At 37.8% G+C, this 26,764-nt stretch overlaps 1 protein-coding gene across 1 annotated transcript in view; it reads right to left on the reverse strand.

Annotated features, from left to right (window-relative positions):
• The window catches only part of LOC124545223, a 107,978-nt gene that overhangs the window by 10,010 nt on the left and 71,204 nt on the right, over positions 1 to 26,764 (reverse strand). Inside the window, exons 6-7 of the mRNA XM_047124098.1 lie at positions 17,840 to 18,138; positions 12,733 to 13,153 (exon numbers count right to left, since the gene is read on the reverse strand). Of these exons, the coding sequence (XP_046980054.1) occupies positions 12,733 to 13,153; positions 17,840 to 18,138 (720 nt within the window). The remainder of the gene's footprint in view (positions 1 to 12,732; positions 13,154 to 17,839; positions 18,139 to 26,764) is intronic.

Raw genomic sequence — 26,764 nt, forward strand, 5'->3', positions numbered from 1 at the left:
TAGCCTGGAGAGCTGCGACAAACCAGTCTCAGGACTGAAGACCACAACCACAACAACAACAACGAATAATACTAAACACATGATGTAGCTAATCCAAATATATCTCTATCTACTTCAATACTCTCAAAACTGCAGAAAGCAGAGTGAACATCGATGAGGGCCTTATTCTTGAACCAAATCATATTGGGTATACCATGCTTTTTAGTTAAAATGTTACAAAACAGATTTTAAGCTGTTCTACAGCAATATTTCTATGTTACAGAAACCTAAAATGAGTGTATGCTTCTTTGTGCTCTGTGATCAACCTAACTGTCTCTCAATATGGATTAATATTGTACCCAAAATGAAACTAAAAACAAACATATATTTATTTAACAGCAGACAGCAACTTCTGTATCCGAACCAAGTTATTTTGAATAGTGTGCTTTCCATACCATTTATCCCTGAAGTAAGATGTCCATTAATCTTGTTGCATAGCTATAATGGAAAACATGCTCTCTCATTTGGAGTTCAAGATTTTTTTCAGAAAAGAAGTAAAATTAGGTAAATCAGACCAACATTCTGTCTGTAATCATCAGCTGCAGGTAATGTGTTACCAGAAGGCAGGGATGTATGTGCAAGGCAGAAAAACATATTCCAAAAGAGAAAGCACTATTAATTGCTCCTACTTTTAGATGATATGGTACTAACAACAATATCGAACAGTGTAACACTTAAAATAGATCCTCAAAGTGCATTATTCTCTCATATTGCACAGAAGTCAGCAGAAAAGTGTGTCACTTGGTGTACATTCACTTGCAAAAGTGCCACATTATTTAAAAGGTGAAAATATGAATGTGGACTGAAACTGGTAGCTCAGTGGTAAAGAAAAACAATCCTATTAAACAGCATCAGCAATACTGGCACAATGTTTCACTGCTGTATGTGACTGAAGTCACATCACATCATTATCAGTTGGAAATCCTCCTTGTGCAACTGAAGTCCTTTTACCAATCTCACATTTGTGAAACTGTTAGTTGTAACAAAGTAGCTAATGGAATTGCAACTACAATCTAAATGCTCTCTCCAAGTAAAACATCCAGCTTAATTCTCTGTAGATAGAATCTTACCTTAAAGATAGACAACAATGCACAGAAGTTGTGTATGATAATGGAGAGGTAATCGAAAAAAGAAGATCAAAGATAAGAAATATATATTTTGGTGTGCCACAAGGCTCTATCTTGGGCCCCTTCTTGTTTATTTGCTACGTGAATGACTTCCCAAAAGTATTAGACACCAGTCATCGTATTACTATGTATGCTGATGACACCTCTGGGGTTTGCTGGGCATGTAGTAATGATGACCTAAATTCAGTGGTACAGAATTTTGTTGAAAAAGCCCAAACACATTTTGAAAAAGAAAGCCTGAGGGTCAATATTAACAAAACTTCTTGTTTATTTGCTACGTGAATGACTTCCCAAAAGTATTAGACACCAGTCATCGTATTACTATGTATGCTGATGACACCTCTGGGGTTTGCTGGGCATGTAGTAATGATGACCTAAATTCAGTGGTACAGAATTTTGTTGAAAAAGCCCAAACACATTTTGAAAAAGAAAACCTGAGGGTCAATATTAACAAAACTAATTTAAGACAAGTGGCTCAAATAAAAATACTGTTGTAAATGAGGACATTCAGGAAAATACCTATTCAGGATGTAAATTTCTGGGGATATATATAGATGACAGACTTTCGTGGAAACAGCAAATAGATCATGTCTGTGGTAAAATAACATCTAGTCTGTATTTACTAAGGAGATTAGTTCAATATTTAGATATCGAAGCAATAAAAATAGCGTATTTTGGGTTGGTGTATCCTGATCTATCTTATGGAATTGTATTGTGGGGTGGGTGTAGCCAATACATTTTTTATAAGAAGGGTATTTGTATTGCAGAAAAGAGTAATAAGAACTATGGCAAAAGTAAGACCCAGAACTTCATGCAAAAACCTGTTTATTAAGTTTAATATTATGACTATCTATGCAGTATATATGTTTCAATCAATATTATTAGTAAAAAAAGACAAAAAAGTGACAAACAGGAATATGGAAATCCATGATTACAATACAAGACACAAATCAGACTTTCATATGGTGAGCAGATGATTGAATCTAACAACAAATACCCCATTCATTAGGGAGCAATATTTTATAATTCTCTGCCAAACAATCTGAAACAGCTTTCTGGTAGAATTTTTAAAAATGAGTTTAAAAAATGGCTTATATTGAAGTGCCCATACAGTATGGTGCTGGCATGATTTGACCTCAGGAATGCTATGTTAAATATACTTAAATGATCTTTTACTTAATAGCATGTAATCTATTTATATTGATTATTAATAATCTAAATGCAATTATTATAACATTCCCCGTGCGTGTTAAATACATGTTTCGAGCTGTAAGATAAATAAATAAATAAAAATAAATAAATCTCTTACTATTTGGATCAACTGAACCAGTTCACACATGTAGCCTGTGGATGTCAGTTCTTTCTGTGATTATAAACATATCACAAATATGGACTAAAGCTGTAATGGATACTTTCAAAATAAAGTGCATGACAGATTTGTTATCAGATTACACATGTAACCTCTGCTTAAAAAATGATTGTCTAACACACGTGACTTCACTGAATGTTGTGAGTATCTGTAAAAATAATACAAACAATGGAAAAGTCCAGGATGGAATGATGACAGTTTTATGAAAAGGATAGCAGCTACTCACCATATAGCGGAGGTGCTCAGCCGGCAGACAGGCGCAACAAAAAGCCTGTCAACAAGTAGCTTTCAGCCAAGAAGGCCTTCTCAGAGACACACACACACACACACACACACACACACACACACACACACACACAAATGGGTGCATGCAACTGCAGTCTTTGGCTGCTGGGGCCAGTCTTTTTGTTGTGCCCATCTGTATAACACATATGAAAGTGCCTCCAAGATGTAAACTATTAAAATAACTATACTAAGAATGTCAAAAGGTTGTAAAATATATTGTGCTATCTAGAACTGAACATGTTAGAATGTTTACCTAGCCCTTCACACAATTAGCCAACAAAGTCATATAATATATATAACATGCAAACAGAAATAAAAGACAGAGATAAAATTACAACTGTTTGCTAAGGAAACTACTCAGATGTTGCACTGAATTCAATATACTAGCATGAAACTTCCAATTTGTAGTGAAATGAAGATTATAATGAAACTGTCGTTTATCGTCTAGTAAAGTCATTACGAGATCAAAACAAATTCAAAAGGGTATAAAAAAGATATCTGTATGATGAGAAAATTGGCAATTGACCTTAAATAATGAGAAGTGTGTGGTCATCTACACGAGTGCTAAAAGGTGCTTTGGTTACACGATGACTCAGTCAAATCTAAAGGCCACAAATTCAACTGCATACCTAGGACTTACAATTACAAACATTTTAAGTTGGAGGGAACATATATATGTTGTGGGGAAGGCGAATTAAAGACTGCATTCTATTGGCAGAATACTTTGAGGATGCAATGGATCTGCTAAAGAGACTGCCTACACTACACTTGTCCGTCCTCTTTTGTAGCACTGATTTATGGTGAGGGATCCTTACCAGACAGACCTATCAGAGTACATCTAGAAAGTTCAAAGAAGAGCAGCACATTTTGTGTTATCAAGAAATAGGGAGAGAGAGTGTCACTCGCATGATACAGGATTTGGTGTGGACAGCATTAAAACAAAGACGGTGGAATGTTCACACGAAATTTCAACTGCCAACTTTCTTCTCTGAATGCTAAAATATTTTGTTGTTGCTTATCTACATAGGGAGAAATGACCATCATAACAAAATATGGGAAATCTGAGCTCACATGGAAAGATATAGTTGTTTGTTTTTTCCACGTGCTGTTCAAAAATGAAATAACAGAAAATTATTGTGAAGGTGATTTGATGAACACTGCCAGGCACTTGCTTATGATCTGCAGAGTATCCAAGTAGACGTAGAGCAAACTGTAGCTGATTAAATGCATGTGCCAGACAAGGATGCAAACCCCACACTATCTATATGAGCAAGCTTTTGCCTAACCAAGGTGCATGGCCAGCATAAGACAAGGATCGGTATCCATGTTCTTGCATAGCACGTGGTTTTAATATGCCAGGTTTCATTCAAAATGTCTCACACAAAAGCTTATTGCATCAATACAAAACACTAACAACAACAGCAGCAACAGTAGTGACAGCAACAAATGCACGTATTATGATTGTTAGAAACCAATTAAAAGCAAATATCACAGTGCAAATGAAGGATAAAAATTGTAGGAAATCTAATGGGGAAAAAAAGAAAAATGAAAACAATTGAAGAGGACAAGGATACATCCTGAGAAAACAAAAAAGCTGCTAAAGTAAAACCTTTTTACACTTTCAGTGGACTGATCCAAAATAGTGTAAAATTCAGGAAAGCATAGGACATACAAGCTGTAGATTTCATGCCTACTGTTCTCTGTTTAGGAAGACTGCCAGTTTTAGTGCTTTAACCAACACTGTGTTATAAGTTTTATTTACTGTATCATAAGGCAGTGGCCGAGTGCTGACACACACACAAATATGCGCACAGGTTTCTCTCTGTTTCGATCATGTCCAATGGTGAAACCACATTAAGCTAAAAAGATATTCATGTTCTAATGTGCGACTTATTATTGATAATCATTATAAAATTGTGGTACATAAAACTTTTAACACACTAAAGTTGGCTGTCTTTGTAAACAGAGAACAATAAGTGCGAAATCTACAGTTTGCTGCCAACATGAAGGCCACTCAGTTCAGGGACATTCTGGGTGATAAAGAGGGTGGAAATTGTCGTCACATTACAGAGCATCTTGAGGAGGGATGTTTCCAACTGAAATCGGGTTGGACCAACCTAATACTTTGTGCCTAGTACGGTTTAGCGTATTTCACGTGGAAGTAACAATTCGTGAAAGCCCACATATTTTTATGCATTTTTTATCCTCCACTATTGATTCTTGCTCCTTCCATCTGCGCCACTACAGAAAAGTTCTCCTATCCCTAGCCAGAATCCAGTCCCACATACCATCCCTGCATTACTGCTTAGCTCATGGAATCTCCCAAATGGCCTAACCATCAAATTATCGCTCTCCGGCTGCAGCCCCTCCTTCCACAATGACCTCCTCTATTCAAATTCTGTGAGTCTGTAACCCTCACCAACCTAGTCCTGTGAAACCATGTAAATCATGCCCCAAACCACCTTGCAACACCTCCCCAGCCACAAAATTCTTCAGCTCTGCAATCTCAAATTCCTTCATCCCATCTCATACACAAACTCTTGCCCTTCAGGAACTGGAGCAGGTATGTACACCAACACTTCAAATAACTCCCCATCCTGTTCACTTCCTACTTCCACCTTGGACTATAACTATCCACCACCTCTACATGAGACTGCAAACTTCCCTCATAGCCCCTCTTAGCTGACAAACCTTTCCCCAAAAACTTACTCCTTTCTATCATCATACAGAATCCAGAATTAAATAGACTTAAGAAACAGTCATGAATCTTTCCTGCAAAAGCCTTGCTATCAGATTCATCCACCTACAAACCCTGCCAGCAACCCCATTCCAGAAATCCAACGTGATTTCCAGTCCCTTCTCAAATTCTTACACTCATCCCAGAAGCTCTCACCCCACCTCCTACATGCTCCCAAAAGTCCATAATTCCAACTAACCAGGATGCTCCATTGTGACCAGTTACTGTGTCCCCACAGAGAATTCTGCTCTCATAGACCAATTATTACTCACAACCTACCCTCCTATACAAAATAAACCAAAAATTTTCTTCAACACATCAGCGTGTTCCTTCATCACACGGTGCCCTGCTCATCACTGCTAATGCCACAACAACATTCTCGATGCCCGTGATTTTGCCACTCCAAACTACCTTTCCCAATGCCTGCCTGACTCCAAACTTACATCCTCCTCACCATGACCAATTATATGCTCACCCACAACTACCTCTCCTTTGAGGTGTCACCTACAAATAAATATGTGGCACAGCAGTGGGCACCTGCATGGCATCACCCTGTCTTAACCTATTCACGGGCCTTCTAGAGGAATCCTTCCTAAATACCCAGACTCCCAAACCCCTCATGTGGTTCACATTCACTGATGACATCTGTGTGATCCAGACCGAGGGTGAGGACACCCTATCCAGAAACTCAACATGTTGTCCCCCATTCACTTCACCTTGTCTTCCTCATCCCACGCAGCCACCATCCTCAATATTAACCTCCACTGCTAGAATGGCAACATAAGTACCTCACTCCATATCAAACCTATCATCCTCCAGCAATACCTCCACTTCAACAGCTGCCACCCATTTTACACAGCCTAGCCACCTGTGGTGGTTGCATCTGTAGTGATGAGCAGTCCCTCACCAAATATACCAAGGACCTCACTGAGACCTTTATAGATCAAAATTACACTCCCAATCTTGCGCAGAAACAGATCTCCCGTGCTTTGTCTCTTCAGTCACTTGCCACCTCCCACACACCCCTGTCCGGCCATAATGGAGCACTCCTCTCATAACTCAGTACCAAGAGGAGCTGGAGCAACTGAACCACATCCTCTGCTACAGTTTCAAGTATCTCTCATCATTCCTTGAAATGAGGAATATCCCACCCAGTAGTCTTTCTACCCCTTCCACAGTGGTATTCCACCAGCCACTGAAACCACATAATATTCTTGTACACAAGGCAAGATGTGGGGAAAAAAGAGAAAGGCAAATGGTTGAAATAAATTTTTAAGTTTTGAAACTTAGAGAAAATACTCATATGGGGTTTAGGGTCTAGTAGTAAGAAACAGGGAAGTTTGTCCCCTTAAGGAGGGTGCATCCGCTCTTTATCCCCCTCCTCCAAAATTCAATTTCTTTTACTTTTTTTTTTTTTTTTTTTTTGCATAAACCATTCACTTTTAGAAGGCAACAGTATTTACAACAAATATTTCTTACAAAAATCTACACAAGAATGGTCATGGGCACATTTTAAGTCAGACATATAGTGTTGGAGATATGGGAGTTGGAATAGGATGCAGTTTTGCAGATTTTGCAGCTTAGTCTGTTACGTATATGAAAACAATAATTAAGTATATGGAATGTAATGTGTGGTGCGGGTTTGTTAGGACATATCAAAGAACAGACATGACATATGAACATATGCTCATTGAATGATCATTTAGTGTGGATGCAGCCTGTCCGAACTATTGCAGGAATCTATGTGGGGCTGCAAGCAGTGAGGGTAATTGGTAGGTGGCACTGCATCTGTAGTGTCTGACAAGTTGGGAATTTGAGTCTCAAGGGAAGCATGCTCGCATAGCCAAAGTGGTAAAGGCGACTGCTCAGGTAAAGCAGGAAGACCGGGTTCAAGTCCCAGACCAGCACAAATTTTCACTTGTCACAACTGAATTTTTTTCAATGCCGATTGCAGCTGAGGAAGGAATTTCAGTTTCATCATGTATATGGAAATATTGTGTGTATTTTAAACTTTATGAAATTTCTTGTACACTCAATATTGTTGAAGTCAGGCATAGGTGTCCAACAATGAAAATGCAAAGTTCTCCTTCCCATTCAGTGACTGTTCCCCTACCACTGTTGCTGATCTTTTTCCACACCCATTCCCAGTTTAGTTCAGTTTATGTTGTGAACTTATTAAAGCTGTGTGGAACAGTTCAGTTTATAGTGTTTCTTCTTTCTTTCTTTTCTTTTCTGTGGGCTGAGAGAAGACTAATGCTGGACCCTATCACTTGTTTTACTTGTGATAAATCTGTTTTGAAATAAGACACTTGGAAACTGATACATATCAGCTAAGAATGGAAGTACGAGGCTCATACTGTTTTACAAAACATTGGAGTGATTGAAGACCATAAGGTATGTTGATGAGAAAATACATTAAGAAATGCAATGTAAAAAAACTAATTAATCAGTCTTTCCTTCTCATCCCCTCCAGTAAGCCTCTCTTGACCTAGGTGACTTTTCTAAACTGTACCCCTTCCCGTAAACCTCTCCAGTCCTTTTACTTCACCCGTCTTCCTTCCTCTTCAACTCTTCCACCAGAAGGAGCCACTGGCTCCAAAACCTTGTGAAAGTTAAATCCTTTTGAGTGTGTGTTCCCCTGCCACCACCTGGTGAGTAGATCTTTTTATCTGTCCATTTACATTTAATTAGTCAGAGAGCTGCACAAATAGATGATAGAAGTATAAGAACATCTTTGTCTCGTCCATTCAATTTCAAAAAGACTTTCATATGTACTGGAAAAGTGACTTAGAGCCAGCGAGGAAAAAAACTTCATAAACATCGTGAAAGGTTTGAAGTTTGTTCTTTAGCTCTGAAACACATTGCTTGAGAAAGAAGAGAAACACCATTATGATTTTGGTGAAAAGGTTGTTGAATACATCCACAGTGTTTACTGTTTAGTAGCTGCAGTAGCCTGTTATCACTAAGATTGCTATGCTAAATTAGTATTAAACCACTCCTCTGTCTGAAAAAGAGGCCACCCTCATTATACCAACTTTCAAGAAGTACGCAATTTTGTAGACCCTTCAGAGGAATTTGACAGAAGATCTGGATCATGGTTTTCTGTTAATATTTACACACAACAGCTTATCTGTTCAGCAGATATTGTGGTATTTTAGTTGTCACATATATGATGATTTTAAATGTATATAAAGACAATAATTGTTTATTAATTCTAAAATAATTCTTAATTTGAATGAGAAATTAACATTAAGGTACATAACACTGAACAAAAAATTGTATAGCAAAATTGTTTAGAAACAGTAAATGTGAGCTTTAAAAGCAATGTCACTGTTTTCTTTTTTCCTTCTCCTTTGTTTACCTTTAGACTTCAGTACTAACATTTATGTACTACAAATACGTTTCTCCAAGTATAAAAGGCAAGTAGTTGAGGAGAAAGATTTAACTGACGTAAAACCGAAGTTGAAAATTATGCCAAATTCACTGGTTAAAAGACTTTTAATCTTCCAGATAGAATGTCTTGAAAACTGTTTATCTTGCTTAAAACCAAAAACTGGAAAGTCCAAGATGGAATAAGAACAATATTATAATGAAATGCATAGAGTGCTGCTCATCATATAGAGGAGATGTTGAGTCACAGACAGGCACACGCCTTCTTCTGAAGTAAAACAAAGACACACACACACACACACACACACACACACACACACACACACACACACACACACACACACGTCTACTGCATCTGGCCATACAGTGTGGTCACGTGTGTGTCCAAGTTGAACTTCTGTGAATGTGTATGCATGTGTGTTTTTTACTTCACAAGAAGGCCTTTTGGCCGAAAGCTAAAAAGTATAGCAGTCTTTTCATTGTGCCTGGTTGCAACTCAATGTCTCCTTTATATGGCAAGTAGCAATCTATAATTTTTGTAATATTATCTTCCTTAAAACATGCATATGACCTCCTTTGAGAAGAATTTCACTGGAATTATTTCTTGACATAACAGATGTCTCCAAAAAATAGACCATTTTTGTAAAAATTGAAGAAAGTAAAAAATTGAATTAAGGGAAGCAGGAGGAGGATGCTCACCCAATAGGGGAGGGAACTTGCCTGTTCTTACTACATCCCCTGCATGTGTTTTTCAACACTTTCAAAACTTTATACATCACTTACATCATTTTTACTCATTTGCCTGGGTATTTCCCATCCTTACTCCACCCCTGCTCCAAGCCCCTTGCCTCTTGGCTTATATCGCTGCAACAGGCATAGGTGCAAGATGTGTCCAATACATCCACTATCTACTCCAGTCCGGTCACATGCATCTCCTATTCCATCAAAGGCAGGGCTACCTGTGAAAGCAGCCATATAATCTACAAACTAAGCTGCAATCACTATGCTGCTTTCTATGTGGACATGACAACTAACAAGCTGTATATCCACAAGAGACAGCTGGACCGGCCAGCTGCTGAACATACCACCCAAGACAATGTGCTTCAATTCAATGACTGCTTAACAGCCTAAGCCATATGGTCCCTCCCACCAACACTAGCTTTACTGAAATGTGCACATGGAAACACTCTCTGCAGTACGTTCTATGTTCCCCTAGCTTCCCCTGGCCTCAACCTTTGTGTCTTTTCCTCCTCTTCTCCTCTCCCCCCCCCCCTTCCCTCCTCCCCCCCCCCTTTCCCCAAACTGCTCAGCTACACCTAGCAGCCCCACCACATCCCTACATCCCTGCACACTCCCACAAACAGCACTACAGATTCCCCCACCCTTACCCTACCATACCATACCATACCACCTCCTCCCCGCCTCATGCCACCTCCTTACTCCCACAACCCACAGCAGACTGATGTCTGCTTCAGGAACAGTTGCAGTCTGCTGTCTTGCCACAGTGGACAATGACAGTGATCATACGTGTCTGTGTTATGCTCATGTGAATATGTGTTTTTCTAGTATGGAAGGGGGCTTTTTTACTGACAGCTGATATGTATAGCTGTCTTTCCATTCTGTGTATCTGCTACGCAATGCCTCCTCTATAGTGTGAGTAGCAGTCTACTTTTTCCATAATGATTTTGTAAGGTTTTATTTATGGAAATGAGGATAGCTTGATATTAGTGGGGAAATTGGTGTTTCAAATCTCTTAGTCTCTAGCCGTAAGTTACCTGCTAATCATACCACTCACACAAAACGAATGTGTGATTTATATCACATGTACTATATCTCTTCACTTTATGTTCAGAGGAGTGGTTGAATATACTGAAATTTACAATAAGTGAGAATTTACTGTTTACGCACCCTTTTTTGAGGAGGTCTACACACTAGTTTTATTGGATGCCTTGGAATGATGACATCTTGTGAAAAGTATTGAAGTTCCATTTCACTGGTGCTGAATAACCATGTGCATTAGGTTTGTAATATGAATGCCATTGTTCCTCCCTACTGCTGGGGTAGTGAGAGTTTATGTTGCACTAAACAAGTCAGGAACGTTCTGGAAGAATGTAAATACTTTATTCATAAAGGAGATCACCGACCAAAAAGCAGAAGTGTTGAGGCATCATACACAAAAACTTTCTAGATTTCGGAGTAAATCCTCTCTTGAGTTAGAGTACAAATATACTATGTAGGAAGGTGTGTGTGTGTGTGTGTGTGTGTGTGTGTGTGTGTGTGTGTGTGTGTGTGTGTGTGTGTTTGTTTTGGGGGAGGGGGGTGCTCTGTAGTGAGTGGTCTCCTTTAATCATAAAGTATTTACCAAACAAGTCAGATACGATCCAGATCTTGTTAGATAAACTAGAAAATTTACATGATGGCCATTATCTCTGCAGTAAACACCAATGTGTAATGAAGAAGGGTCCATGGCTATTCTGTTAACAGTCATTTTCTGTGCTTCCCAGAACACATATAGAAAAGTACCTTAGTAAAAAGCAGTGAACAAAAATCCTACCATCTCATTCCTTGTGTACAAGACCAACTATTTCCTTATCCGTAAAAGAAGGAATCATGTGAACTTGCACAGCACCCTCTAAGATTACCCATATGCCACCCTACTTACAGACTATCTGGAGGAAACATCTACTGTCACACCCAACATCCTGAACTACTTAGCTGATTCAGATTTAGTGACAATATATTTAGGAAAGGTGGTCTTGGCAAGATACACTGTCCTCTTTCCTCCCAATCCCAAAGTGATATGTGAAATATTTTAGTTGAAACTCTTCTCATCAAGACAATTTCTTTGAAGCTGAGCTCCACCTCTCTGATGGCTCCATATTAAGCCAAGGAATCACAAACAATTTGCCCATTTTAATAAATGCCACTCCTTTGATCTGAAACAGGTTTCACATACATTGTTATAATCCACACTTAAAATCTGCATTGATGAGCAATTCTTCTTCCCACATTCTTGAAGGAATTTTCAGTGCCATCACAAGCATGTGCTGTCCAAACTTATTCCACAATATGTTCTGTGCCATATCCTTTTCTATTGCATGTATTCCAATCACGGCCATTAACCATCCATAAGGAGCACTCTGCTCATTCCACATTACCAACATGAACAACAGCTGAACCACATCCATCAGGACTACTACTACCTTGCATCATGTCTTACAAGAAAGAATATTTTCTCCAAAACCCTTTATGCCTCTTCCCCAAAATGATATTCCATTAGCCACACAACCTACAAAATATCCAGTTTCATTTTTATGCCACTCTTCCATCCATACTCTAGCCAGGAAAGTGATATCCATGAGAAAGACAAGTCCAAGCTCTGACTCGTGCTTTCCCCCATACATTATGTCCTAATACTGCCATACCACTAATCTACCCTATTTCTCTTAAAGGTAAACTTGTGTGAATGCAGCCACAACATACATTAACTCACTGTTAACTCACTGCAACAACAGCATGGTTTCCCAGTCTTTGGTGAATAATTGTGTTTTTTGGAAGCCACTGGTTGCATTCCTGTCACAATGTAGCTCGTTATGTATTATCTTTAACGTCATAACCTTTGTGAACAGCTGTATCATAGTCAATAATATGAAATAATAATTCACGGAAAGTTCTGGTTGAGAAGTTAATCAACATGCATGCAGCCAAATAACATGTCAGGTACACCAAAATCATAAGAAACACATAAAAAGGAATTAAAGATCAAGTAAGGGAAAAATTCTTACTCTGGTAAGAATAAATGTGTCCAGCTGCTTGGCGAAAGAAGAATTTCTTTAACATCATCAACAGACAAAGTTGCATCAGGTAATTCAGAAATTCTTAAACTAATTATGCGTTCAAAATGAGGCTGTTTCTTAACCACAAGTCTCTCAGCCTTACTCCACAGTTCTTTTGGTACATTTTTGTCACACCAAGAAAATTCTGAACATGCAGCTTTGAGGACTAGTTGTGACTTGGCACAGGCTGCAAATAATTCTCTCATCCAAAGTGCTGCAACCCTCTGCTGGTGTTGTTCTAACTGTATATCTGCAGTTGCCGAGGCAAGTCGACACAGAAGTGTAGGTAAAATATTGAGGTTCTGTTGCAACAAGTTTAGCATAGGGCTCCAGATTTCAATTAACCATGGTGCTAGATGATCAGACTCATCTGAAAATAATTAATTATTCTTTTAGTTCTCATGAGCAACTAAACACATGTATGGTATTAAAAATAAAGTTCAAGCATCAAATAGGTAAACAGAAAAGGAACATGTAACAGAAAGTATAGCAATAATGCAAAAATGCTGCTCACCGCTAGCAACTCCCCATGGATGAATGTTACATAAAAACCCCTGCATTCCTACGAAATTCTTTCATCTTTAGTGAATGAAGATAGAATGCCACAGTTTGGCCTCTATTATTGATTTCTTTGAAGTAAGCTCTACAGACTGAGATGCTTTTTTGCCTAACTGTTATAACAGTGCTGTATAAGTCATGTAAGCTACTTTCCCGATTTAAACTAAACAAACATGAACAAAATAAAAATATACAATAAAGCTATGAAAACAATCTATGACCTGAAAATATTTATGGTGGTTATTTTCACATGTATGTTCTCCATCCCTGTATTTGTTCCTCACAACTTCGCAGGAGGAAACTTTGTGTACAATGGTTCTCACCAATCATGAAGTCTCAATCTATAACACTTTTCTCTTCTTTTTCTTCTTCTAATATTATTATTATTATTCCCTTTCATCTCTCTCTCTCTCTCTCTCTCTCTCTCACACACACACACACACACACACACACACACACACACACACACACACACCTCTTTCTGCATTGGATTCTTAGTGATGTATTTTTTTTAAGATGGTGCCTCAAATAACTTTTAAATATTTAAAAAAAATCAGAGTTCACTCCCATGAGCTGACAAAAATACCTCTTTATTACATCCAACTTTCCCTCAGACCATCAGGTATCAAAAGATATTAAAAACAGCTTACATAGCAGCATAAAACATATGGCATCAAATGGCATAAAATCCATCATAAATCAATGTTATGTATTTTACTACGTATTTGAAATATCTTCAATACCTGATGATCTGAGGGCAAACAGGTTGTAATAAAGATGTATTTATCAGCAGCTCATAGCAGTGAACTATGGCTATAAGTGTTTCCCCTCCCCCCCAAAATATTTGTTATACTGCCACACACTGATTTGCCTACTGTTCTCTTTCACTTCTAATTTTGTCCCATACCTACAATCAATTTTTTCCCATTGACCCAGCATCCGTGGTAAATTTTCCTCAATTTTTCAACCCTTACTAGTCTTACCACCCCCCCCCCCCCCCCCCCCCCCATGAACCATGGAGCTTGCCGTTGGTGGGGAGGCTTGCGTGCCTCAGCGATACAGATAGCCGTACCGTAGGTGCAACCACAACGGAGGGGTATCTGCTGAGAGGCCAGACAAACGTGTGGTTCCTGAAGAGGGGCAGCAGCCTTTTCAGTAGTTGCAAGGGCAACAGTCTGGATGATTGACTGATCTGGCCTTGTAACAATAACCAAAACGGCCTTGCTGTGCTGGTACTGCGAACGGCTGAAAGCAAGGGGAAACTACAGCCGTAATTTTTCCCGAGGGCATGCAGCTTTACTGTATGATTACATGATGATGGCGTCCTCTTGGGTAAAATATTCTGGAGGTAAAATAGTCCCCCATTCGGATCTCCGGGCGGGGACTACTCAAGAGGATGTCGTTATCAGGAGAAACAAAACTGGCGTTCTACGGATCGGAGCGTGGAATGTCAGATCCCTTAATCGGGCAGGTAGGTTAGAAAATTTAAAAAGGGAAATGGATAGGTTGAAGTTAGATATAGTGGGAATTAGTGAAGTTCGGTGGCAGGAGGAACAAGACTTCTGGTCAGGTGACTACAGGGTTATAAACACAAAATCAAATAGGGGTAATGCAGGAGTAGGTTTAATAATGAATAGGAAAATAGGAATGCGGGTAAGCTACTACAAACAGCATAGTGGACGCATTATTGTGGCCAAGATAGATACGAAGCCCACACCTACTACAGTAGTACAAGTTTATATGCCAACTAGCTCTGCAGATGACGAAGAAATTGAAGACATGTATGATGAAATAAAAGAAATTATTCGGATTGTGAAGGGAGACGAAAAGTTAATAGTCATGGGTGACTGGAATTCGAGTGTAGGAAAAGGGAGAGAAGGAAACATAGTAGGTGAATATGGATTGGGGGACAGAAATGAAAGAGGAAGCCACCTGGTCGAATTTTGCACAGAGCACAACATAATCATAACTAACACTTGGTTTAAGAATCATGAAAGAAGGTTGTATACATGGAAGAACCCTGGAGATACTAAAAGGTATCAGATAGATTATATAATGGTAAGACAGAGATTTAGGAACCAGGTTTTAAATTGTAAGACATTTCCAGGGGCAGATGTGGACTCTGACCACAATCTATTGGTTATGACCTGTAGATTAAAACTGAAGAAACAGCAAAAAGGTGGGAATTTAAGGAGATGGGACCTGGATAAACTAAAAGAACCAGAGGTGGTACAGAGATTCAGGGAGAGCATAAGGGAGCAATTGACAGGAATGGGGGAAATAAATACAGTAGAAGAAGAATGGGTAGCTTTGAGGGATGAAGTAGTGAAGGCAGCAGAGGATCAAGTAGGTAAAAAGACGAGGGCTAGTAGAAATCCTTGGGTAACAGAAGAAATATTGAATTTAATTCATGAAAGGAGAAAATATAAAAATGCAGTAAGTGAAACAGGCAAAAAGGAATACAAACGTCTCAAAAATGAGATCGACAGGAAGTGCAAAATGGCTAAGCAGGGATGGCTAGAGGACAAATGTAAGGATGTAGAGGCCTATCTCACTAGGGGTAAGATAGATACCGCCTACAGGAAAATTAAAGAGACCTTTGGAGATAAGAGAACGACTTGTATGAATATCAAGAGCTCAGATGGAAACCCAGTTCTAAGGAAAGAAGGGAAAGCAGAAAGGTGGAGGGAGTATATAGAGGGTCTATACAAGGGCGATGTACTTGAGGACAATATTATGGAAATGGAAGAGGATGTAGATGAAGATGAAATGGGAGATATGATACTGCGTGAAGAGTTTGACAAAGCACTGAAAGACCTGAGTCGAAACAAGGCCCCCGGAGTAGACAACATTCCACTGGAACTACTGACGGTCTTGGGAGAGCCAGTCCTGACAAAACTCTACCATCTGGTGAGCAAGATGTATGAAACAGGCGAAATACCCTCAGACTTCAAGAAGAATATAATAATTCCAATCCCAAAGAAAGCAGGTGTTGACAGATGTGAAAATTACCGAACTATCAGCTTAATAAGTCACAGCTGCAAAATACTAACACGAATTCTTTACAGACGAATGGAAAAACTAGTAGAAGCCAACCTTGGGGAAGATCAGTTTGGATTCCGTAGAAACACTGGAACATGTGAGGCAATACTGACCTTACGACTTATCTTAGAAGAAAGATTAAGGAAAGGCAAACCTACGTTTCTAGCATTTGTAGACTTAGAGAAAGCTTTTGACAATGTTGACTGGAATACTCTCTTTCAAATTCTAAAGGTGGCAGGGGTAAAATACAGGGAGTGAAAGGCTATTTACAATTTGTACAGAAACCAGATGGCAGTTATAAGAGTCGAGGGACATGAAAGGGAAGCAGTGGTTGGGAAGGGAGTAAGACAGGGTTGTAGCCTCTCCCCGATGTTGTTCAATCTGTACATTGAGCAAGCAGTAAAGGAAACAAAAGAAAAATTCGGAGTAGGTATTAAAATTCATGGAGAAGAAAGAAAAACTTTGAGGTTCGCCGATGACATTGTAATTCTGTCAGAGACAGCAAAGGACTTGGAAGAGCAGTTGAATGGAATGGACAGTGTCTTGAAAGGAGGATATAAGATGAACATCAACAAAAGCAAAACAAGGATAATGGAATTTAGTCTAATTAAGTCGGGTGATGCTGAGGGAATTAGATTAGGAAATGAGGCACTTAAAGTAGTAAAGGAGTTTTGCTATTTGGGGAGCAAAATAACTGATGATGGTCGAAGTAGAGAGGATATAAAATGTAGGCTGGCAATGGCAAGGAAAGCGTTTCTGAAGAAGAGAAATTTGTTATCATCGAGTATAGATTTAAGTGTCAGGAAGTCATTTCTGAAAGTATTCGTATGGAGTGTAGCCATGTATGGAAGTGAAACATGGACGATAAATAGTTTGGACAAGAAGACAATAGAAGCTTTCGAAATGTGGTGCTACAGAAGAATGCTGAAGATTAGATGGGTAGATCACATAACTAATGAGGAAGTATTGAATAGGATTGGGGAGAAGAGAAGTTTGTGGCACAACTTGACCAGAAGAAGGGATTGGTTGGTAGGACATGTTCTGAGGCATCAAGGGATCACCAGTATAGTATTGGAGGGCAGCGTGGAGGGTAAAAATCGTAGAGGGAGACCAAGAGATGAATACACTAAGCAGATTCAGAAGGATGTGGGTTGCAGTAGGTACTGGGAGATGAAAAGGCTTGCACAGGATAGAGTAGCATGGAGGGCTGCATCAAACCAGTCTCAGGACTGAAGACCACAACAACAACAACACTAGTCTTACTCCAACCCTTTCCTCTCTTCTGTCAGGATAGGGAACCCTTAGTACCAAAATACAGCATTTTTTTGTATTTACTTTTTCACATGTGTCCATCTGCTTTTTCTTAAGGTTTCCTCTACCCAAAAAATAAGTGATGAAGTTCAAGAATACCACTTGACAACCAATATTAAATAATTAAAATGTTTGTAAACAATACCTGTGCTATCCGCTGTGAACATGTTCCATATACCAGCAGGTGGTATAAATACCTGACCACTCAGTAAATAGTCAACAGCTTTGTCACGTATGACAGGTGAACACTTATTCCTTTTGATGTAGTTTAACAACTTTTTCTCCAAACTTTCTGCTGCATTTTTGAGAGGCATCAATTCATCTGCATTCACTATACCTTTAGGCTGCTTCTTTTTACTTGTATTAGCAAGAAATGTTTCAACTTCGTTCCTTGCTCCTCTAAATCCTGCATCTTTAATAGCTGTAATCTGCTTCAAAAACTTCCTGGAAAAGAAAAAAAATCTGCAATTTTGGAATATTGAGCTCTCGTTCCTGTGGATGTAGAAAAATGATAATGAACTAAAGATTGGTCCACCTTTTTGATAGCACAAAATTACTTTTTTGCTTTACTACCCAAATACATTTCACCACAGTTAAGACATCCTCAGTAGGCTTTTCTCTTATAATTTTCCTGACATACATACATACAGATTTTATTTAGGTTAGGAAATATGTTACATCAGATTTTGTTGTTATTTAGATTACTTGTGTACATGGCACATTGCATGTGTCCTGTGGCTGCCAAAAGGAATCAGGCACAGGTCTAAATTAATATGGCATGTCATCTACAGACATATGGGACATTAGGATATCATCTACACTGAATTATTGTTTATAAAACAGCCTTTAAAATATATATTCCAGCAAAAAATCATGTCATATGCTACTTTTTGGCCTTTGGTTGCATTTGGTTTGTATTTGTGTGCCAAACACGTTTTTGTTGTTTTTGTGTGGTTAGAATTACCTGTGGACATCGGTAAAAATTTGTGAGGCTTTAGTAAGTACAACTACCTGGTGTGGGTTGTAATTCATGGATTATGTTTTGTACTTTAACAGCATTTATTCATGTTTTCTCCTGCTCGTTTGTGAATTCTATGTCTTGTTATGTTATTGTGGTTTTGACACACATTTCACAGAACAATTTACATTTTTGATGTGCTTTTGACGGTCATTTGTTTCACAGTTTTGTTTCAAATTGATGGCCATAAATTCTGTATTTGTTCCAATGGTTTTCATTCAGAGAGAGAGAGAGAGAGAGAGAGAGAGAGAGAGAGAGAGAGAGAGGAGAGAGAGAGAGAGAGAGAGAGATATAAGAGTTTTTGATATTTCATTTAAGGCACTGTATAGTGTTTTGTTGCAGAGTAATGTGTGGTCATTGATGCCTTTATTGCCCTGAGTGACAGCTTTTTGGATGTCCTAGTTTTCTTCTACTGTTAAAAAATGTACAAATAATACTGCATTTTAGGGTCTGGTGGTCTGTTTCTGTGCCACTGGGTTGGTGGCTGTTTTTCATGTGGTGGTTTGTAAATCTGTAATGTGTGCTGTCACTTTTCAGTGCTCTTAAATGTTCTGAGTATCTTACGCTGAAATTTCTACATGTTTGTCCACTATATACTTAATCACAGTCTTTGCAGGTCAGGAGGTATATACTTGCCTTGTTGAATTTTTCTATGGTGATATACACGTGAAAAATATTAAAGTGTGTACACAGCTATTTTATTCCACCTAGAGCCTATCGCTACTACAGGTGTCATTTAAACTTTTGTTCACATGAACTAGTACATTCTTCAAAACCAGTTATGTTTATTGAACCATTAACTTTTTTGAAAACTCATGATCCGCACAACAGCTATATGCACAGTATCTTTGTACTAACCCACTGGGCTCACGTAAGTTCGATTTCTCTTCTTTCTTTGTTTTTTTTTCCTGTTTTTACTGTCTTCCATCTTCTACCTTTGTTGTTCTGTCCATGTTTTTCATATTTTATTATTTCTTGTCTCAAAAGCCTTCTAAATTTACTATTTTATTCTTAAAAATACTCATTTCTAACTCTTGGATGTTGTTTCTTTCTGGTTCTTTTCATATTTCTGATATTTGTGATATTGTTGACTTATTTTTCTAGAACTACACGCATTTTTGTTTTGTAAGCCTGTTGTCATTCGTTTGGAGACATATTCAAATAAGGTTAACCTTTGCTTTGCCATTACTTCTGATATTTTCTATATTTTTGGTAAATATCCACATTACTTCTCATTTTCAACCTTCTCTGGTTTGAATTGCACCCATTATTTTTCCAATAATTTGTCTTTCAAGTTTCTCTACTCTGTCCATTGTTAAGAATTCACATGCATATTAACATTCTGGTCTTAGCACTGTAGCACAGTGTTTTAATTTTATATTCCTAGATAATTAGTTCTTGTTGCAATATTTTTAGTAAAACCATGCATGCTTTACATTTATTAACTTTTACATCTATTGTAAATTTTCCTAGTGCTTTCTACTGAGCAGTTTCACCACGATATTTCAATTTACTAACTCATTATTTTACCTTTATGTGATTTTATGAATTTTTTTATATTTGTCATGAATTTTGTTTTTTCAGCCGAAATGCTGAGAACAATTCTTTCCAGAAGATTTATCGAAGTACCTGGTTCTGTAAGATTTTCTGATAGTACCGCAAAAGTCACACAATTTACATTAATTCCATTTGAATTCCTTCCCAAAATTATTTGTTCAATTCGGTGACCTTTTCAACTCCATATTCCAGATACTTAAATTTTTTTTGCTAACAGTTAAACACTAAAGGTGATAAGCCATTTTCTTGTCCAACACTAGTTTTTATTTCAAATGGCTGAGATAATTCTCACATACATTTCAACTTAAATAATGTGTGCCAATTTGCCTTAACATAAAATTCTCTACTAATTTTATGTACTTTTTCTCTGACTACAGATTCCAATGATTTCTTGGAATCAATGACTTATACTGTTATAGATTTGCTGGTTAACACAATGTGACAAATTACTGATTTTAAATGAAAAATCTGTTCTGTGCATGATCATCTCTTTGAAATACCACACTCATATTCTCCCAGTTATTTGTCAAAAGTTTCTTCAGCTCTGTTCATGACAATTTTTGAAAACATTTTATAAGCCACTAGTATTATATAACTGGCACTCCTCTGCTGACAATTTGTTTGTTTCCCTTTTTCTGTAGTGATTTGAGTAATAATATTTTCTGCTCTTCTGGTATCTTGTCAGTTTTCCAAATGTTTTCAAAAGGCAGTGTAGATCTTTTATAGTCTCTGGTTCTTATCATTTCAACAATTCTGCTAAAATTGAGTTTTCACCACTTGCTTTGTTGTTTTTAGAAGTTGCCTTTGTTAATTTCTAGCTCTGTTAGAGGAAATTGAGATTTTCCTGTGTCTGAAAATTCTAATTTACCTGTTGGAACTGGACAGTCAAAGAGTCTGTCAAAATGTCTTACTGAAATATAAATTATTCAATCCTAATTTTGCATTTTCACTTTTGAAAAAAATACTTAGCCCTTGATACCATTAAGCCCACGTTTCAAGGACTGGTAAAAATTTTAAAATTATCAAAAGTTTTTTTGATTTTATGGATTACTTTTGATGTTTCTTTTCTCAGTTGTCTCTACTGCTCTAGGTGATTGTTTTGTTTTTGAACATCTCACTTTCTCAATCTATTAGCTCTGTATTCTGGTCTTGTTCACACTCATCACTCTACCATGTATTATTTTCATTTTTAGATAGTCCTAAAGCTTCCTCTGCCACTTTAGTGATTTTAGTCTCGAGTTCTTGACAATCACATTTTCAGTTGTCTCTATTTCTTCTCTAAATTTTTCTATATTTTCTTATATACAATCGGTTCTACTGGAGCTGTATCTGCTTACTTTCTGGATTTTCTTTTTGTTTTAAATGTGAGAAACTGAGTTTCAGTCTGGTTAGAGACAGAATGATCTGAATCAAATCCTCCCTTTCTGATCACTTTAATACTCATATGTTCCTGTGAAAATGTGTGGACACCAGTTTTAACTAGAATATTTTATACAAACTGATCAGTCTTTTATTACTGTTTATTTTTAAGTGTGCTCGATATTCTACTATTGTAATGTCTCTTGCAGCGGTCTCTCCGCGATATTTTCAGAAATTTTATAAATTATATAACTCAGTACATATCTCGAAATATCTCTTCTCATCTTACCGATTATCAATGCAAAGTAGTTTCAAGCCCAATTATTCCTTGGAGCGTCCATTTACTCCATTGAATAGCTTCTCTGCTATCTATGTTTTCTCTTATGAAAAGAATGAAGGAATTCTTGCCGATTAGTCGTGAAAGAAGGAGGATGTATATGTATGTATTGTTGAGCTAGTCGCCATCTTTATGATATTCTGTATGAGAAGGAATTTAATACATGAACTAAACTAAAGTAAGTGTGTTCGCGTATTATTTAACTGATAACTGATTATTATTGACAGTGTCTGCTTACTACGCTGTGTTGCACGGGATCAGTGGGGAACGTCTGATTTACACTGGATGAACCTGCCGTTTTGTATGCTCAAGATATCCAGTTACTTCAAATAAATAGGCTAACACGGTCTTACCAGCAGATCTCCAGTCTTCCCCATGTGATCACCGAAAGTTAATAATTATTACAAATGTTTCCAGGAGATCAACTGACAATTTTTGTCGCACCGAGACTTCGAAATTGCTTCACTGCCTTACGGAATTTAAGTTAAGCTCAATTTAATCAGGATAGAACAGTATTGAACTGTGTGAATGTGATAAGCCTGCTTTGTGAATGAAAATTCCCTTAACATACGCATGGTTTTACTATCCTGATCAGTGAAGCTAAATCAGGCCGGTGTGAGAGAGGTTTTTAAATTTTAGATACACAAAAAAAATATTAAACTATGACAGTCTCAAATTTCCTGTTTTTCACAATGTGTGCATTAGTGTCACCAAGCAGTATTTTAGTACAGACTGTAATGAAGCGGCATATAGTTGTTATTAAAAATCATGATTTTCAATAACTTCTAGAAGCTGCAAATCCCTAAAATAATCTTACCATTTCCGTTCCGGTCCCTTATTAAGTCCTTGTTCTGAAAGTTAATCTACACATTCAGGCTAAACCTGTAATCTTGTGCTTCCACCAATCATCTGTGTAAGCTACAGCAATGGAAACTCAAGAGAAAAAGTGACAACTATCACAAATTCTCTTATGAGATATTAATGTTGAGCTGTCTCCAACCTACTGGTTGATTTTAACACCACAGTGCTTCATGCCCTCATTTTCCTCACTTGTGAAAAACTCTTCCCACCTCTCCCCACCCCACTACCTCCAACCAATCAGCTTTCAGGGAAAATGAGTTGATCACTTAATTCAAGCCATAAAAGAAGTCTTCTTTTCCCATATTCACTGAACAAGAAAAAGTTGAAACTTGTGTCAACTATTGGAAAAACTCTCATGACCAAGTAGAGGCAAAATTCTGGACATTTTAATTTGCAGTCATCAAGCCACAGTCTTTGTTAATATATAGTTTCCAATGTATAAACCACTGCTTGAAATATTAAGCAATAGAAGTTTACAAAAGGTTTCACTCAAAACTTGTAAAAGGAAAGGTTTCTTGTTAACTGCATTTAGGTTGGTCAGTGTCATGGTTACCAATGACTGTATCAAGTCAAGAGGAGTGAGAATAAAACATGTAAAATCTTTGTTTTCAGAATGTTATGAAAATAGTAAAAGCCATAAAATAAAATATTTCAACTTACAATCCGATAAAATGTAGGCGTATTTCAAATACTTCAATCTGTTTATCAGGGGTATGTGGCTGGCTGATCACAAGTATTTTTTTAAAAATATTCCTTGCAGATAGACTGGCATACCAAAACTCCATTCATTCATCTGACTCATGTCCATTCAGCCTGCAAACATTCATAACATTTGAAAGACTATACTGATCAGAATTATATGTAATCAGTTCCATGTTTATGTTATCAGTGCCCAGCAACTTTTTCCTTTTTTTTTCATGGATCACTTTTTGCAGCTCTTCAATTATCATCAAATCAACACAGTCATTGGTATTGGTGTTTATTTCTGGTCCTTCTTCATTATCAGTCCATAAACATTTAAAGTACTGTAACCATTGGGTCAATCGATATGAAGTGGTCCAGGGATGGTTGCTTGCCCATTTTCAAATGTTTGAATTTCTTTATATGTAATTGCCCTATATTTGAGAAGTTCAAAACAGTTTTTTAAAATAATTTATCTTGTACCTTTACTGGATGGCGGCCATTTTTATTTGTAGGCGTGCGGCAATTTTTCAGTCTGGAGACATCAGCGAAAATTTGAATATATCTGCACTGGGTTAAGTTGCAACATTGCAATTGACATGATTGTTTTAGAAAAGTGTTGTCTACAACATTAGCTATTACACAAAATACCCTAAATTCAAAAATAACCAGTCAAAATTACCTCCAAAGTTTGGTATCCAAATTTTCAAAAATCCACTTTTTAGGCCCAAAAATAACAAACAAGGAGTGATTTATGGGAGTATTTTTTTCCTGTAGTTAGATATCATACACTACTAGCCTCATATACAGCAGGAACACTTACAAATGTTTCCTGAATTTTTGAAATTTGAAAATTTTCATTTTTTGTAAAGTTTGGGGTTAGTTATCTCAGGTGGGACTGAATACAAAAATGATTTTTGCACAGTTTGTACACCTATATGAGTGCAATGTACTGTAAAAATTTCAGCATTGACATGTGACTGAACAAAGATATAAATTTTTGAAAATGAGGAAATAATTCACATTACTCTACTACTGATGTTGCCTATTCATATGTGATATTAGCAGGATATAATCAATTATTATTGAAGCAAGGTAGTGAATTATATACAAAAAGTGGAAACATCGCCGAAATTAACATTTATAATATTTTAACATACTTAAACATTTTCAATTAACATCCTCTTCCAGTCACCTGAGGGTTAAGAAAAGCTGCTTTTCTTTATCTATATAGCAGCGCAGTCTGAACTCTAGGGTTTCTTAGGATTCTGTCAATTTCATTGGGGTCATTTCCAGTTACAGTAGAGGAAGATGAGAAACATTTGACATTAAACATATTTTCCATCGTGATTTTAATCCATGGCTACAGTTGCAGTAGCACTCAGATAGAGTATAGCATCAATAATGTCAGCATCATAACATTGCTGTAGTGGTGGCTAAAGCAAAAAAGGCAGATTTCATGCAAAGTAAAAGATGAAAGAAACTGTAATTTACCAGTAAAATAACCACCTCACAGTCAAAAATTAAAATTTTCTAGCTCATTGTCACCTTTATATTAATCAAAATTTGTTCAGAATTTATCATAATTAATTGTAAATATCTAGTGAACTAAGGACATTTCCGCCATAGTTCTGGAAGTCCAACTACAACTGGTCACTAAACATTTGCTGGATGGCACTCAATCTTACTACCTATATTATTGGCCATTAAGGGCATCCCTTTCCTTAGTCATTGATTAATGATGGCGCAAATCCACATATGACTGAGTAAGGTACCTGTTTGTTCAAACAAATTCAAGATACCTGTTTATTCAAATATCTTATGACGAGGGTATTCTACACAGCTTAAGTAGGAATTGAGGTAGCTGATTATGTAGCTAATTGTAACATACAGAACCTGTACAGTGACTGTCATTTTGGTTGCGCAGCACGAGACGTGGGACTTAGGGAAAGTAGGAAAGGTGTGGACGGGGCCTAATAAGTTACTGTTGGTTGCACAGAAAAAACACATTTTATTTTTAAAAAACAACAAACTCTTAACAATCTTATTTTTAAAAATTTTACTACACTGGCAGCTGAAAGCCTTATTAGAAGAATTGCAAGTTATTGTCGGCTGAAGGCCACAAGCAATGTTACACACAATCAACAGCTGAAGGCCTGATTAAGAAGGTCCAAAATTATTCAGCGGCTGAAGGCCAGAAGCAATTTCAAAAATACACAATGGCTGAAGGCCTGATATACCAATAAGGTGGACAATTACACGTTAAAAATACGAAAAACCCTTTTAACAATTTTAATAACTGTCATAAGTTACAGTTACAGTTGAAGGCCTTGTAAAGACAGAACTGAAACTATTCGTCGACTGAAAACCACAGTCAATGTCAATTAATGGCTGCAGGCCAAAATTACAAGTGGGGATGGCAATAACATGTTACAACATTAGGGTAAATTTAAAACAATTATGACAACTTGTTCAAGTAAGACAGAGTGATCGACAGACAGTGCTCCCTGGATCGACCTGAGGAAGGTGACTACAGCTCTGTAAGTTGCGAGACAGGCAACCAAGAGTTGTACTCACGTAACAGGATGGCAACTCACACTAGGGGTAGCTTAAGTGCCGACCAACTGGCTAACCCCTCGCTGGTCCATCGGAAGCCGAACTGAATTCCATTCGTAACACCTCTCCAAATCCAGTACGGAGACAGCATTAAAATAACTGCCCATTCAGAAGCACAAGATACGCACCAACAACTCACAATACTAAAATCAGTCACCGTGAAATGAACCCAGATGAATAATATTGGCACAAAAACAGAGAAGCCAGAAGCGGTCAGAAAACCAAATCCGCATCATCCGCTGCGACGGCCGACCGAATGACCAACCGACGGTTGTTTCCACTCACGTCAGGCACAGAAAAGATCCCAGTTTAAATTGTCAACTTACAACTTATTGCCATGCGACAGGCGGGCGGACACACACACACACACACACACACACACACACACACACACACACACACACACACACACACACAGAGAGAGAGAGAGAGAGAGAGAGAGAGAGAGAGAGAGAGAGAGAGAGAGAGAGAGAGGGCGGGGGAGAGAGGAAGGGGGGGGGGGGCAGGGAGGTGAAAGTTGCACTACTCGAATATCACGGTCCATTCAACTAAAACTTCCTGAATCCGGTCCTTGACATAGTTGTGCACTCTCGCAACCACATCCATCTGTCGGACAGTGCATGTGTGTCACCAGCGGACGG

This window comes from Schistocerca americana, chromosome 1 (genome assembly GCF_021461395.2).
Source record: "Schistocerca americana isolate TAMUIC-IGC-003095 chromosome 1, iqSchAmer2.1, whole genome shotgun sequence".
Taxonomy (NCBI): Eukaryota; Metazoa; Arthropoda; class Insecta; order Orthoptera; family Acrididae; genus Schistocerca; species Schistocerca americana.